The sequence below is a fragment of the Babylonia areolata genome, chromosome 26 (assembly GCF_041734735.1).
Source record: "Babylonia areolata isolate BAREFJ2019XMU chromosome 26, ASM4173473v1, whole genome shotgun sequence".
Taxonomy (NCBI): Eukaryota; Metazoa; Mollusca; class Gastropoda; order Neogastropoda; family Buccinidae; genus Babylonia; species Babylonia areolata.
Window position 1 is genome coordinate 29896489 of NC_134901.1, and position 15915 is coordinate 29912403.

Consider the following 15915-nt stretch of genomic DNA (forward strand, 5'->3'; position numbering starts at 1 on the left):
TGTTATCAGGACACACACACATCACAAAACAGCTGTTATCAGGACACACACACATCATAAAACAGCTGTTATCAGGACACACACACATAATAAAATAGCTGTTATCAGGACAGACACCCATCATAAAACAGCTGTTATCAGGACACACACACACATCATAAAACAGCTGTTATCAGGACAGACACCCATCATAAAACAGCTGTTATCAGGACACACACACACATCATAAAACAGCTGTTATCAGGACAGACACCCATCATAAAACAGCTGTTATCAGGACAGACACATCACAAAACAGCTGTTATCAGGACAGATACACATCATAAAACAGCTGTTATCAGGACACACACACACACATCATAAAACAGCTGTTATCAGGACAGACACCCATCACAAAACAGCTGTTATCAGGACAGACACCCATCATAAAACAGCTGTTATCAGGACAGACACCCATCACAAAACAGCTGTTATCAGGACAGACACCCATCACAAAACAGCTGTTATCAGGACACACACCCATCATAAAACAGCTGTTATCAGGACACACACACACACACATCATAAAACAGCTGTTATCAGGACAGACACCCATCATAAAACAGCTGTTATCAGGACAGACACACCATAAAACAGCTGTTATCAGGACAGACACCCATCACAAAACAGCTGTTATCAGGACAGACACATCACAAAACAGCTGTTATCAGGACACACACACATCATAAAACAGCTGTTATCAGGACAGACACCCATCACAAAACAGCTGTTATCAGGACAGACACCCATCACAAAACAGCTGTTATCAGGACACACACCCATCACAAAACAGCTGCTATCAGGACACACATCATAACAGATATGTTAAAAGGATAGACACACATCACAAAACAGCTGTTATCAGGACACACACCCATCATAAAACAGCTGTTATCAGGACAGACACCCATCACAAAACAGCTGTTATCAGGACAGACACATAACAAAACAGCTGTTATCAGGACAGACACCCATCATAAAACAGCTGTTATCAGGACAGACACACATCACAAAACAGCTGTTATCAGGACAGACACCCATCACAAAACAGCTGTTATCAGGACAGACACCCATCACAAAACAGCTGTTATCAGGACACACACACATCACTAAACAGCTGTTATCAGGACAGACACCCATCACAAAACAGCTGTTATCAGGACACACGTCATAAAAGATATGTTAGAAGGATAGACACATATCACAAAACAGCTGTCAGTCCTGGTGAACCCACGTCAGCCACTACAGTCCTGGTGAACCCATGTCAGCTACAACAGTCCTGGTGAACCAATGTCAGCCACAACAGTCCTGGTGAACCCATGTCAGCCACGACAGTCCTGGTGAACCAAAGTCGGCCACGACAGTCCTGGTGAAAAAGGAGGAGAGTTAATACAGTCCTGGTGAACCCATGTCAGCCATGACAGTCCCAGGTACCTGGTATTTTCATGGAGTGCACCATCTCTGGGGACACCAACAGGTCAGCTGTGGACTCTACCAGCTTCTTGGTGGCAGCGCTGTCGCAGTTACTGTAACACAGTCATCACGCTGTTACTGTAACACAGTCATCACACTGTTACTGTAACACAGTCGTCACATACTGTTACTGTAACACAGTCATCACACTGTAAAACAATCATCACATTGTTACTGTAACACAGTAATCACACACTATTACTGTCATCACACACAGTTACTGTAACACAGTCATCACACAGTTACTGTAACACAGTCGTCACATACTGTTACTGTAACACAGTCGTCACATACTGTTACTGTAACAGTCATCACACTGTAAAACAATCATCACATTGTTACTGTAACACAGTAATCACACACTATTACTGTCATCACACACAGTTACTGTAACACAGTCATCACACAGTTACTGTAACACAGTCGTCACACTGTTACTGTAACACAGTCGTCACATACTGTTACTGTAACAGTCATCACACTGTAAAACAATTATCACATTGTTACTGTAACACAGTCATCACACTGTTACTGTAACACAGTCATTACACACTGTTCTTGTAACACAGTCATCACACACTGTTACTGTAACACAGTCATCACACAGTTACTGTAACACAGTCAATACACTGACATCCTTAGAACCCTATCTAAAATGAATCATTTTCAAGCAGTCTCTACATAATCATACCCCATTCCATATCTGTAGTCTATGGATGCACATCTATTTCTTCCATATGTGTGTATGTGTTTGTGAGAGAGAGAGACAGAGAGTGCATGCTTAATTATGACTTGTTTCTGCCAATGGACAGACACCACAGTCCCCTCTATTTAGGACATGTTTAAGCCAATGGCCAGACACTATATATTTAGGACATGTTTAAGCCAATGGACAGACACTATATATTTAGGACATGTTTAAGCCAATGGACAGACACTATATATTTAGGACATGTTTAAGCCAATGGCCAGACACTATATATTTAGGACATGTTTAAGCCAATGGCCAGACACTATATATTTAGGACATGTTTAAGCCAATGGACAGACACTATATATTTAGGACATGTTTAAGCCAATGGCCAGACACTATATATTTAGGACATGTTTAAGCCAATGGACAGACATGATATATTTAGGACATGTTTCAGCTAATGGACAGACACTATATATTTAGGACATGTTTAAGCCAATGGACAGACACTATATATTTAGGACATGTTTCAGCTAATGGACAGACATGATATATTTAGGACATGCATCAGCAATTGGACAGACATGATATATTTAGGACCTATATCATCAATTGGACAGACATGATACATTTTGGACATGTTTCAGCCAATGGACAGACACGACATAATTAGGACATGTATCAGCCAATGGACAGACACGATATACTTAGGACATGCTTCAGCCAATGGACAGACACGATATATCTATGACATGTTTCAGCTAAGGGACAGACACTATATATCTGTGACACATTTCAGCTAATGAACAGACACGATATATCTTTGACATGTTTCAGCCAATGGACAGACACCACAATCCCTGCTATTTTCCATGAGGATTAAGAATACTTCACAAAATTATGAAGCAAACCCAAAAAGAAAACTATCCTGATATCACAATATACACAACAATCAGCCAAACACTCAGAAAAATGGTCTGGAGATACACTTATCCAGAGGAAATATGTGAATTTTCAGCCTTCCAGAGGTATTTCCTTTCTCTTCATGATGCCATCAGTGACAACGCTAGGGATGTAATGCTACATCCTACGGCAGTCCAGGGGGAGGGGGTTAAAATGGTCATACACTTAAAGGCCCGCCAATACATGCCAGAGAACATGTCAGTTCAGCCCATTTACCCTAAAAGAAAGAAAAAAAACATGGTGGTACTCACTGGATATACTCTTTCTCTGTTCGCCACACCTCGTACACAGAGAAGGTCTTGGAGTCCTTCATGTCCACCACACTCATGCTGAAACAACCATTTACACTATGAAAAACTAGGCCTTCATGTCCACCACGCTCATGCTGAAACAACCATTTACACTGTGAAAAAACTAGGCCTTCATGTCCACCACACTCATGCTGAAACAACCATTTACACTGTGAAAAAACTAGGCCTTCATGTCTATCATAGTCATGCTAAAACAACCATTTACACTGAAAAAACTACGCCTTCATGTCTACCATAGTCATGCTGAAACAATCATTTACACTGTGAAAAAAACTAGGCCTTCATGTCTACCACAGTCATGCTGAAACAACCATTTACACTGTGAAAAAACTAGGCCTTCATGTCTATCACAGTCATGCTGAAACAACCATTTACACTGTGAAAAAACTAGGCCTTCATGTCTATCACAGTCATGTCTAAACAATCATTTACACTGTGAAAAAACTAGGCCTTCATGTCCACCATAGTCATGCTGAAACAACCATTTACACTGTGAAAAAACTAGGCCTTTACACTGTGTGGCCTTCATGTCTATCACAGTCATGCTGAAACACAACCATTTACACCGTGTGGCCTTCATGTCTATCACAGTCATGCTGAAACACAACCATTTACACCGTGTGGCCTTCATGTCTATCACAGTCATGCTGAAACACAACCATTTACACTGTGTGGCCTTCATGTCTATTTTAGTCATGATGAAACAACCATTTACACTGTGTGGCCTTCATGTCTATCACAGTCATGCTGAAACAACCACTTTACACAGTAGTAAAAAAAACACCCAAAAAAACACACGTAAAAAAGTGGAAAAAAAAGGGGGCAGTCATAGTGAAACAAAGCCATTTACTCTGTAGGAAAAAAATCACAAACAAATCACAACACTTGAAAGCTGATTATAGATATGACACTAATATTACAACCGCATCTCTCCTCTCCCTCAACTCTGTGAAGAGTCAATGGGGCACCACTCAGAAAAGCTGTTCACATATACCAACTGGTTTGTCCCTTATGTGTCAAAACCTGGGTCTCTGCAAATGGTTTTCCCGTCCAGCCATGTGTACACACTTATCAACAGGAAATTTGTGTGCTGTTTTCTTCTTGTAAACAGAATGGTTCTTCTTCTTCGTAGTGGGCTGCAACTCCCACGTTCACTCGTATGTTCATGAGTGGTCTTTTACGTGTATGACCATTTTAAAAAGAATGGTTCAAAACATTCTTTAATTTACATGGCACACATATGTAATTTCTGTCTGTTCTGTTTTTCATTTATTTGTGTCAAATTAGTTTGTATGACTTTTATGACAAATAAAAAATTTCAGAGTTCTGAATTTACATGTACAAAAATAATCACAAGTGTATGTGCACACTTATGTACACATACACAAAGCATATTAAATAATCTGGATGAGACAATGAACCAAGATCCCATGTGCAGCATGCAAATTGTGCACGTGAAAGAACCCACAGCAACAAAAGGATTGTCCCACGCAAATCTCTGTAGAACATCCCATTTTGATAGCGAAACAAACACCCCTGCAGACAGAACAAGAGAGGCATGGCCTTCAAGACTCACTTGTGATAAATTAAGTCCCCTTGCATTAATTATGGAGTAATTTCCCTTTTTTATTATCTGCACCAAAACGTTTGCAAAATAAATAAAAATTTCATGCTTAGCAAAAGAAGTTCCCGTTTGAACAAAAAATGATAATAATGACTGCTCTTGTTGTTGTGTCAGAATATGAGATCAAAGTGCCAAGTTTAGAGAATACAAAAAATATAAATATAACAGTAAATGCAGTTTGCATATAATCAGGCTTCATTTTTTATTTTTTTGTGCCCATCCCAGAGGTGCAATATTGTTTTAAACAAGATGACTGGAAAGAACTGAATTTTTCCTATTTTTATGCCTAATTTGGTGTCAACTGACAAAGTATTTGCAGAGAAAATGTCAATGTTAAAGTTTACCACGGACACACAGACACACGGACACACACACCGGGTTAAAACATAGACTCAATTTGTTTACACAAGTGAGTCAAAAAAAGAAAAATAAGGGTGGTACTGTACTGCAACCATGTGCTCTCCCTGGGGAGAACACTCAGATTTCACACTGAGAAATCTGTTGAGACAAATGAGACAAAAAGTAAAATACAATACAATACACACACACACACACAAACACAGAGCAGTTTTGCAAAAACACCACCACCAAAAACCAACAGCATGCCAAAAGGAAAAGTGAGCTGACTTGAGACAGCCATGGAAGCCTTGTGTGACGTCCACGTAGCTCCTCAGCACAGCACGGAACTCCTCCATACTGGGCTCCTTCACTTGGAACTCCCTCTGGACCAGCAGCACCTGGGGGACAACACACACGGTGGTGCCACAACTTCCTGTCTCTCCATAACAAACTTGTTCTCTTGTTGACAATTTTGCTTGGGATAAGTTCAAACATAACCATACAAGATGTGAAAATTAAAACAATCACATAATGTTTAACATGAACATGCTCAGTTTAGCATTAGTAAGAAAACACAGACACTTAGTATAGATAAAGAATACTGTATGTCTATGTGGGCAGAAAATAACAAATTCTTTCTTAAATTAAGATTAAAGACTTCCTTCCTGTTTCCAACAACTCAGTCACAAAAATATTTAAATCTTCATCCTAAACCCACAATTTTTTTTTGCTAGCATATCCGAATGTCCAAAAGCTAATTATCTGTAAGTATTATGACATTGGACACAATCTGTTTTAATTGGTCAGTTGATTCTGTTACCTTGTGTCCATCCCACAAACTTCCTTACCCATTCTATATTTCTCCTTCCTGTCACACATTTAAATATACCGTAAAGTTCGGTCTATAAGCCGCGACTTTTTACCCCAGCTTCAACCTCTATGGCTTATACAATGATGCGGCTTATTTGCGGATTTTAATGATCCCGGGAGTGTCACATTCTCGTCTATTCTTAGCTGCCCTTCAACTCACCAAAATCATGATTTCTGTCCATGAATTTTTGGATGAGCTTCAGGATAGTGTGCTAACTGTTCACGTTTTATAAATCAAATCCGCACACATTAAAGCCTTCAGATCAGCATTCAGTTCTACTCTGCTCAAGCGTACACCCTCATCATGCCGAAAACGCGACGTTATGCCTATGATGCAGCCTTCAAATTGAAGGCAATCGACCTAGCAGACGACAGTGCAAGCGACAAACCAGCAGCGACCTCCACCTTTATGTTCATGAAGTGAAAGCGAGGCTGAAGTCAAGATGGCGGAGGAAGCTGTGGTGGTACTCTTCAACTCGGACACTGAAGACGAAGATTTTAGTGGATTCAGTGAGCAGGATGACGTTGAATAAATGTGACTATCCCTAAATTATGGACCTTATTTTCGTTGTGTTTGTTTATTATTTTTTTGTGGCACTAGCAGTATTTTCGCTTGCTTTTCTTTGTGTTGTTCCCGCTTGTGTTTATTTCATAACCTACAGTATCAACAGCTTTTCTGTAGTATCTGTATGTGTTCCGGTACCGGAAATAAGTGCGGCTTATAAGCCGGTGCGGCTTATGTATGTATAAATTTCAATTTTTTCCAAAATTTAGTGGGTGCGGCTTATATACCAGTGCGCTCAATAGACCGAACTTTACGGTATATACATTATACATACACAAACAAACAGCACACAACTTGAACATGTGTTACATTAATGACTAGCATGGTGGTGGGTACTGTCACACACTGATATCATTCATACACACTTTGACATCTGATTGTCATTACCTGTAAAGGTCTATTGTCAAGGGAGGGTAAGGGAGGGAGGGGCGCAAGAAATAATAAACAAACAAAAATCAAAAGAAATAACACAATGTCTTGGGGTCAAAATGAAGGCAGGGCCCAATCCTCTCCTTTAACCTGTCACGACTGAGTCAGGTACCCATTCAAACCTGGGTGGAACGAGGAAAATGGGAGTAAAGCACCTTTTCCAAGAATACCACACCAAGCCAAGAGCAAAGCCTCCAACCCTGATCACTGGATAAAAAGTCCATGGTTAACTGGCTACACCAGTGCCTCCTCTCTCCAAGCAAGAGAAATGCACATTGATAAAATCTTCACATTTTTGAGTCACTTGTGAAAACAAAGTGAGTCTATTTTATAACCCGGTGTTCTGTTGTCTGTGTATGTGTCTGTCTGTATGAGCATCTGTGATAAACTTAAACATTGCCATTTTCTCTCGAAATACTTTGTCTGCCAATACCAAATTTGGCTTAATATAGTAGGAAAAAAAAATCTTCATAGTCATGTCAATAATAAGTTGTAAGTCTCCTGAATTAAGTTGTTTTATTCCATTGAGGCTAGTTCCGGAGTCCGAAAATGCTTTTACCGCTTCCCAATTGCCAGAACGTAAGCTATGCTTGGTAAGAAGACGGCATGACATTATTTTGCATGTTCACAATTACAAGAAAAGAAATACAACTTCTGGACAGAACACATACAGTGATAATAACTCCATCATAGGCGTGTTTACTGCATGTGAATATTCTAAAGTGGATACAGAATTAACTGGAATGAACATGAAAGAAAAACTGAATCAGACGTTTCTTTCAGTCAGATTGTTTAGTGCAGATCTATATATGTTGCAGTGTACCTGAGGTGACAAGAACGTCTCTTTTACGGCCGAATAAAAATAATTTCTTAAACAATCGAGACACGTCAAGAAAATACGATCTAAATGGTGTTATTACCTCAAATACAAAACTTTTATCATGCTACAAAAGACCAACCACTTTCAATATTAAATTTGGTCAAATGACGTCACATGTAGAGCAGCATTGGGGATTAGACTACTTGATTCTGAATAGAACATCCATGGTTCGATCCCACTAGCAGACCTGGTTGACTCACTTGTGTAAACAAAGTGAGTCCATGTTATAACCCAGTGTTTGGTTGTCTGTGTGTGTCTGTCTCTGTATGTATGTCTGTGTGTCCGTTGTAAACTTTAACCTTGCTTTTTTCTCTGGAAATACTTAGTCTGCCAATACCAAACTTGGCTTCAACAGAGTAGGAAAAAAAATCTTCATAGTCATATCAATAATAAGCTGGGATTTGGGTTTTTTTCTTATTTCAAAGTTTATCAGTATACAGGACCCATTTTAACTCACTCCAGATGATGGAATGCTATAGCGTTCCTGATGTAAGATAGCGTTCCAGACGACGGAACGCTAAAACGGTTTTGACAATTAAAACTTTGTCCACGTCTTCCTCATAGGGTAGCATAAAAATCAGCTATACTGGGCATTGCAAACATGTCAAGGGTCGAATGGAAAGTTTCTTCGTGAGGTTCAGTAACTATACACTCCCTGGCCAGCCGCTGACCTTGGTACCCCACGACAAGCTAATCTGCATATGTATCGAAAAATGGCGTTGCAGACGATACAAGTGGAAATTTTTTTTAGCAAACTAGATCATGACAGCGGCTTTTTACTGCTGCGGAAGTGACTGAAATGTTTCGAACTAAAGGTTTCAACATCGATGAGGATGATGAAGACATTGAAAAAAGTATCTGCATTGAAGAAAGCTACCAGCAAGAAGGCATTGATAGCGACTCAGCTTCTGGGGGCTGTGAAGAGAGAGAGAGTGTGGTGGGTGTATACATGACGTGAGAAGAGGGGTCAGTGGGTCAAGTACAGGGAGTTTCATTCAGTTACTTTGTGTTTTGAATTTTTTGTGATTTTTTTTCCTAACCCTAACAAATGGGTCGTCTGCAGGGGAAAGCAAGGGAGAAAACTGTTCGTCCGGTGTGAGTTAATGATTTTTTCAAAAGATCTCTTTTTTTCTTATGATTCCTTCACTGGACATAGCGCTTGTCACAAGTGAGTCTTGAAGGCCTTGCCTCTCTTGTTTTGTTTTTTTTACTTACCAGCTGTTGCTCTCCCTCCACAACTTCTTCATCACGGAAATTGTGCAGGTTGACCTGAAAATGTCAACACAGAAAATAATGTTCTGAGAGGGTGAGTGTGTGTGTGAGTGTGAGTGTGAGTAGAAAATAATGGAGAGAGAGAGAGAGAGAGAGAGAGAGAGAGAGAGAGAGAGTGTGTGTCTGTGTGTGTGTGTGTGTGCAAGTGACAGAATATGTGTGTATGTGTAAGAGAGTGTGTTTCATGGGTGTGGGTGTATGAATGTTTTTTAGTTTGTGTCAAAGTCAAAATGTTATTCACAGATGGTGCATAATGTAAGCAACAACATTTTAAAAAAAACCCATCAATTTATGTGTATGTATGTGTGTGTGTGTGTGTGTGTGTGTGTGTGTGTGTGTGTGTGTATGTGAGAGTGTGTGTGTGCATTAAAGCATGTGTGCGTGAATGTGCCTTGTATGTGTGTACATGCCTCTATGTGTGCATGAGTGTGCGCACACTTGTACCTGAATAAAATCTGAGTGTACACCTGAAACACATGTATGTATTTTTTTAACAAGAGTGTAGTAACATCTTAATTTGTACAATACATGCAAACTTGAGATTAATTCTATAAGTGAGTGTTTAAGTGTGTGTACAAGCCTGTCTGTACATTGTGTTTGTGTGTGGGTGTGGGAGGAGGGCAGGCGGGGGGGTGGGGGGGGGAAGGGGGGGGGGACGCGCATGCGCATATCTGTCCATGTGTGTGAGAGTTCATGAAAAAATTTGTCATGAGAAAATTATCCTGACTTACGTCCAGTTATTGTAGGAGGCTGAAAATAAATTGCACATGTATCATAATACATAGCTCTGTAGTTCACGTGGTAACTTGCATCTCTGAACTTGTTACTGTTTCTTTTACAGGTACTATGGTGGAGTAAGGTGTGATAACAGAGCCAGTTGAATGCAGAGAGGTCATCAAGTTTCTGTAGTTAAGAGGCTGCACATCAAGGGAGGCATTCAACGAGATGAAAGAGACTTATGGGGAGGATACCCCATCATACGACGTTGTCAAGCACTGGCATCGGTCAGATCTGGTTGGACATCATTGGAAACAGCTTCCATTCCCAGGTGACCACAGTCTGCCATTGATGAAGACACCATCCGGCAATGGCCCAGTTCACAACTTGAAAAGACAGAAGCACGGTCCTGTGGCTATGAAATCCTTCCTCATCCCCCTTACTCTCCTGACCTCACACCATCTGACTTCCACCTCTTTCCAACCATGAAGTCTTTTTGAAGGGCGAGCACTTCCCAGACAATAAAATGCTTATTTCCGAGGTCAAGCCATGGTTTCCTGCAGACTTCTACAGGCAAGGTTTTCACAGCTGCATAAAGCAATGGGAGAAGTGTGTCACCCTTGATGGTACCAATGCAGAGAAAGACTAATAACTGAGCCAAGTTTCGTTCCTCTCAGTCCACAGGAAGTGGGTCAGGGGAAATCTTTAATGAACATCCCTCGTAAGTCATAAATATATATATATTTTTTTCCCCCATCTACACTTGCACATACTTTCCTTTTTCAAAGCACCAGGAATCAGATCATTTATGTATTTATGTGTTATCACAATCATATTTGACATCTACAGTTCAGTTCGGTTCAGTTCAATTACTTGAGGAGGCATCACAGCATTCAGACAAATCCATATACCCTACACCACATCTGCTAAGCAAGTGCCTGACCAGCAGCATAACCCAATGCGCTTAGTCAGGCTATGAGGGAAGAAAAAAAAAAGGATAAGTCATCAAATTAATAGATAATTTCTTTTAAAAGAAGAAATAAATAAATAAATAAAACTATTAAGAAAAAAGGAAAAACAGTACTATCATGCCTGCCAGTATAGGTGTAGTAATTCCCTCAATCCCTACACTGACCTTGGACTCCAGACGATCCAACAGACCTGCCAGTCGTTCCACCTGGCCCCCCAGCCCTGGGTTGGACACTGCCAGCAACACACATGATACGCTTCTGATAACTCACACATACCTCACACCATCATACAACAACACACATACCTCACACCATGATACACATACCTCACTCCATGACACTGTCAGCAACACACATGATACGCTTCTGATAACTCACACATACCTCACACCATGATACACATACCTCACACCATGACACTGTCAGCAACACACATGATATCCTTCTGATAACTCACACATACCTCACACCATGATACACATACCTCACTCCTTGACACTGTCAGCAACACACGATACCCTTCTGATAACTCACACATACCTCACACCATGATACACATACCTCACTCCTTGACACTGTCAGCAACACACGATACCCTTCTGATAACTCACACATACCTCACTCCATGACACTGTCAGCAACACACATGATACGCTTCTGATAACTCTCACATACCTCACACCATGATACACATACCTCACTCCATGACACTGTCAGCAACACACATGATACGCTTCTGATAACTCACACATACCTCACACCATCATACAACAACACACATACCTCACACCATCATACAACAACACACATACCTCACACCATGATACACATACCTCACTCCATGACACTGTCAGCAACACACATGATACCCTTCTGATAACTCACACATACCTCACACCATGATACACATACCTCACTCCATGACACTGTCAGCAACACACATGATACGCTTCTGATAACTCTCACATACCTCACACCATCATACAACAACACACATACCTCACACCATCATACAACAACACACATACCTCACACCATGATACACATACCTCACTCCATGACACTGTCAGCAACACACACATGATACGCTTCTGATAACTCACACATACCTCACACCATGATACACATACCTCACACCATGACACTGTCAGCAACACACATGATATCCTTCTGATAACTCACACATACCTCACACCATGATACACATACCTCACTCCATGACACTGTCAGCAACATACATGATACCCTTCTGATAACTCACACATACCTCACACCATGATACACTTTCCTCACTCCATGACACTGTCAGCAACACACATGATACCCTTCTGATAACTCACACATACCTCACACCATGATACACGTACCTCACTCCATGACATTGTCAGCAACACACATGATACCCTTCTGATAACTCACACATACCTCACTCCATGGCACTGTCAGCAACACACATGATACGTTTCTGATAACTCACACATACCTCACACCATGATACAATAATACACACATACCTCACATCATGATACAACAACACACATACCTCACACATTGATACAACACACATATACCTCACACACTGATACAACAACACACATATACCTCGCAGATTGATACAACAATACACACATACCTCGCAGATTGATACAACTTTCAAGTTTTAATTATCCTTTCACTCCTATTCGAGTATGCAGTAAATTATTACTGCAAAATAATGTTTTCATGCCCAGAACAAACATTTCCATATACACAGCAATGTCACATAAAAGTTGAGAAAACACAAATGTCTCAACTCCAAAAGTGTAGCTAGGCAACATTTGCAAATCTAATCATCTTACTTACAAATTAATAAACAATAAGGCCAGGAGATCAAATGATAAACAAATAGTAATGAGTGGTAACTCTCTCTATACACAAGATACACAACTTCACGTCAGTGCTGCTTATGCTACCAAATCAGCTAGCACACAGGTAAATAAAAGGTACACTGGAACAAACCCAAACAGTTCCTCAAAAAAGGAAGCGCCACGCCTGTCCTTATACCGATCATTTGACTTGTGCACACAGCAGCAAAGACAGAAGAAATGTGCAAACACAAAGCTTTTATTCAAGACTGGCATAGCCTCTTTAGTCCTGAACATATTGACGATACAGAACAAACACATGGTTGCCTTGGTGGTTTTTCAACAAGAAATCAATAAACAATAAGGCCAGGAGATCAAATGATCAACAATGACTGACTTTTATTGCCTCCTTTGAGCATATTACAAAAATTAAAAACCGATTTTGGAGACAAATATTTTTTTAGGAACATACCTATTTCTTAACTGATCATAACTGGGACATTCCATTACAAAATGAAACTCATCCCCAATCACAGACATGTTACAAACCTTACAAAACCGTAATTCTCGTGGTATGCCTTTGTGTCTCCCTGTTTCTATTTCCAGCTTATGATTACTACTTTGAAATCTGAAGAAGCTGATAACGTAATTATCAGGCATTTGACTTATATATTTTTCTCTACCAAATCCACTTTTGAAATTTCAATAAAACAAACATTTACTACTCCCCTCTACAGCATGTCTCCATAGATTTTGAAAACTATCTCTCAAAGCAATGTTGACATTCTTGCAGAAAGGTTCTCTCTCTAAGAAGAATTGAGCATCCCAAACACTGTCATACCCTGTTTCTATTAAAAATTGTCTGATATAACTCATCCATTTTGAAGAATAAATACCATTTCGATATAAATCAAGTAATATCAAATATATTTTCCCAGAATATTTTTCTGTGTTTCATATCACTAAGCTGGTCCAAAATCGGACTAATCTCATTTTCACTAACATGCTAATTTCTCCATAAACAATTTGGGTCATAGTATTCGTTTCAATTCTAATTTTTCAAGTATATCTACATTTTCATAACCCTATATTTCTTCACCATGCAACAAAATATGAACAATCATAGACTGGTACATGTCCAGAACGATACGTAAAGGTAAATCTTGATTTCTGGCTGATTGAAGAAACGAAAACATAGCTTTTTGGCCCTGTTCATAAATCTTTTTTTTTTTTTAATTTGTAAAAAGTTCCGTTTCTACTAAATTTTTGATACCAAGATATTTAAAAGAACTGAAAAACATCCAAACATGCATCACCAAACTTAAAAACAGGCTTTAGCTTGTTTGTAGAATTAAATATCATCACTTTAGTTTTCTTTACATTAACCACTAGTTTCCAATTTTAGTTTTCTTTACATTAACCACTAGTTTCCAATTTAAACAATATTTGTTTTAAATAGCACACACATACCTCACACCAAGATACAACACACACATACCTCACACCATAATACAACAACACACATACCTCACACATTGATACAAAAACACACACATACTTCACACCTCACACATTCATACAACAGCACACACATACCTCACACCAAGATACAACACACACATACCTCACACCATGATACAACAATACACACATTCCTCAAACCTTGATGATCACACACACATACCTCACACCATGATACCCTTCAGATAACAACAACACATACATACCTCACACAATGATACCCTTCAGATAACAACAACACACATACATCATACCATGATACCCTTCAGATAACAACACACATACCTCACACCATGATACCCTTCAGATAACAACACACATACCTCACACCATGATACCCTTCAGATAACAACACACATACCTCACACCATGATACCCTTCAGATAACAACAACACTCATACCTCACAACATGATACCCTTCAGATAACAACACACATACCTCACACCATGAACCCTTCAGACAACAACACACATACCTCACACCATCATACCCTTCAGATAACAACACACATACCTCACATCATCATACCCTTCAGATAACAACACACATACCTCACACCATCATACCCTTCAGATAACAACACACATACCTCACACCATCATACCCTTCAGACAACAACACACATACCTCACACCATGATACCCTTCAGACAACAACACACATACCTCACACCATACCCTTCAGATAACAACACACATATACCTCACACCATGATACCCTTCAGATAACAACAACACACATACCTCACACCATACCCTTCAGATAACAACACACATATACCTCACACCATGATACTCTTCAGATAGCAACACGCACATACCTCACACCATCATACCCTTCAGATAACAACCCTGTTAAACACCCTTCAGCCAAACTGACACATATTTCACAAACATTCTAACTCAAAATTTACAAACATTCCCATATCTTAACCAAAATTTACAAATATTCCCTTTCTTATTCAAGATTTACAAGCATTCCACAATCCAACTAAAAATTCACAAACTCTTCAGACTTAAAAGCATCTTTCATTTATTAATAAGTTATCTTCAATATTTGAAGATCAAAATTGCCATGGGTAAAAACAAAATGTGAAGATGAACATGAAAAATAAGATAATCATCTTGTACTTTGAATTCTTTGAAAACCAAAGACCAAAACTTGAAGAAATTATCTTGGGTAAAAAAAACAACAACCATGAATAATCAAAATATGGTCAAGCAGCAGCAGCAAAAAAAAAGAAAAAAAAAAGAAAAAAGAAAAAAAAGAGACAGAGAGAGAGACACACACACACACACACTCATTTTATCTGATAAAATTGTGTAAAAGAATGTTAAAACCTCTGGTGCAGTTAGCGGAAACTGAAGTAATCAGCTCTGGGAATTTCAGTACATAAGAGAC

At 39.4% G+C, this 15915-nt stretch overlaps 1 protein-coding gene across 2 annotated transcripts in view; it reads right to left on the reverse strand.

The window, feature by feature from the left end:
• Nucleotides 1-15915, reverse strand: part of LOC143300687 (N-terminal EF-hand calcium-binding protein 1-like) — a 28879-nt gene that overhangs the window by 2252 nt on the left and 10712 nt on the right. For both annotated transcript variants that reach the window (XM_076614535.1, XM_076614536.1), the window contains 5 exons: nucleotides 11312-11379; nucleotides 9403-9456; nucleotides 5732-5841; nucleotides 3421-3498; nucleotides 1474-1565 (listed from right to left, as the gene is read on the reverse strand). In XM_076614535.1, the coding sequence (XP_076470650.1) occupies nucleotides 1474-1565; nucleotides 3421-3498; nucleotides 5732-5841; nucleotides 9403-9456; nucleotides 11312-11379 (402 nt within the window). The remainder of the gene's footprint in view (nucleotides 1-1473; nucleotides 1566-3420; nucleotides 3499-5731; nucleotides 5842-9402; nucleotides 9457-11311; nucleotides 11380-15915) is intronic.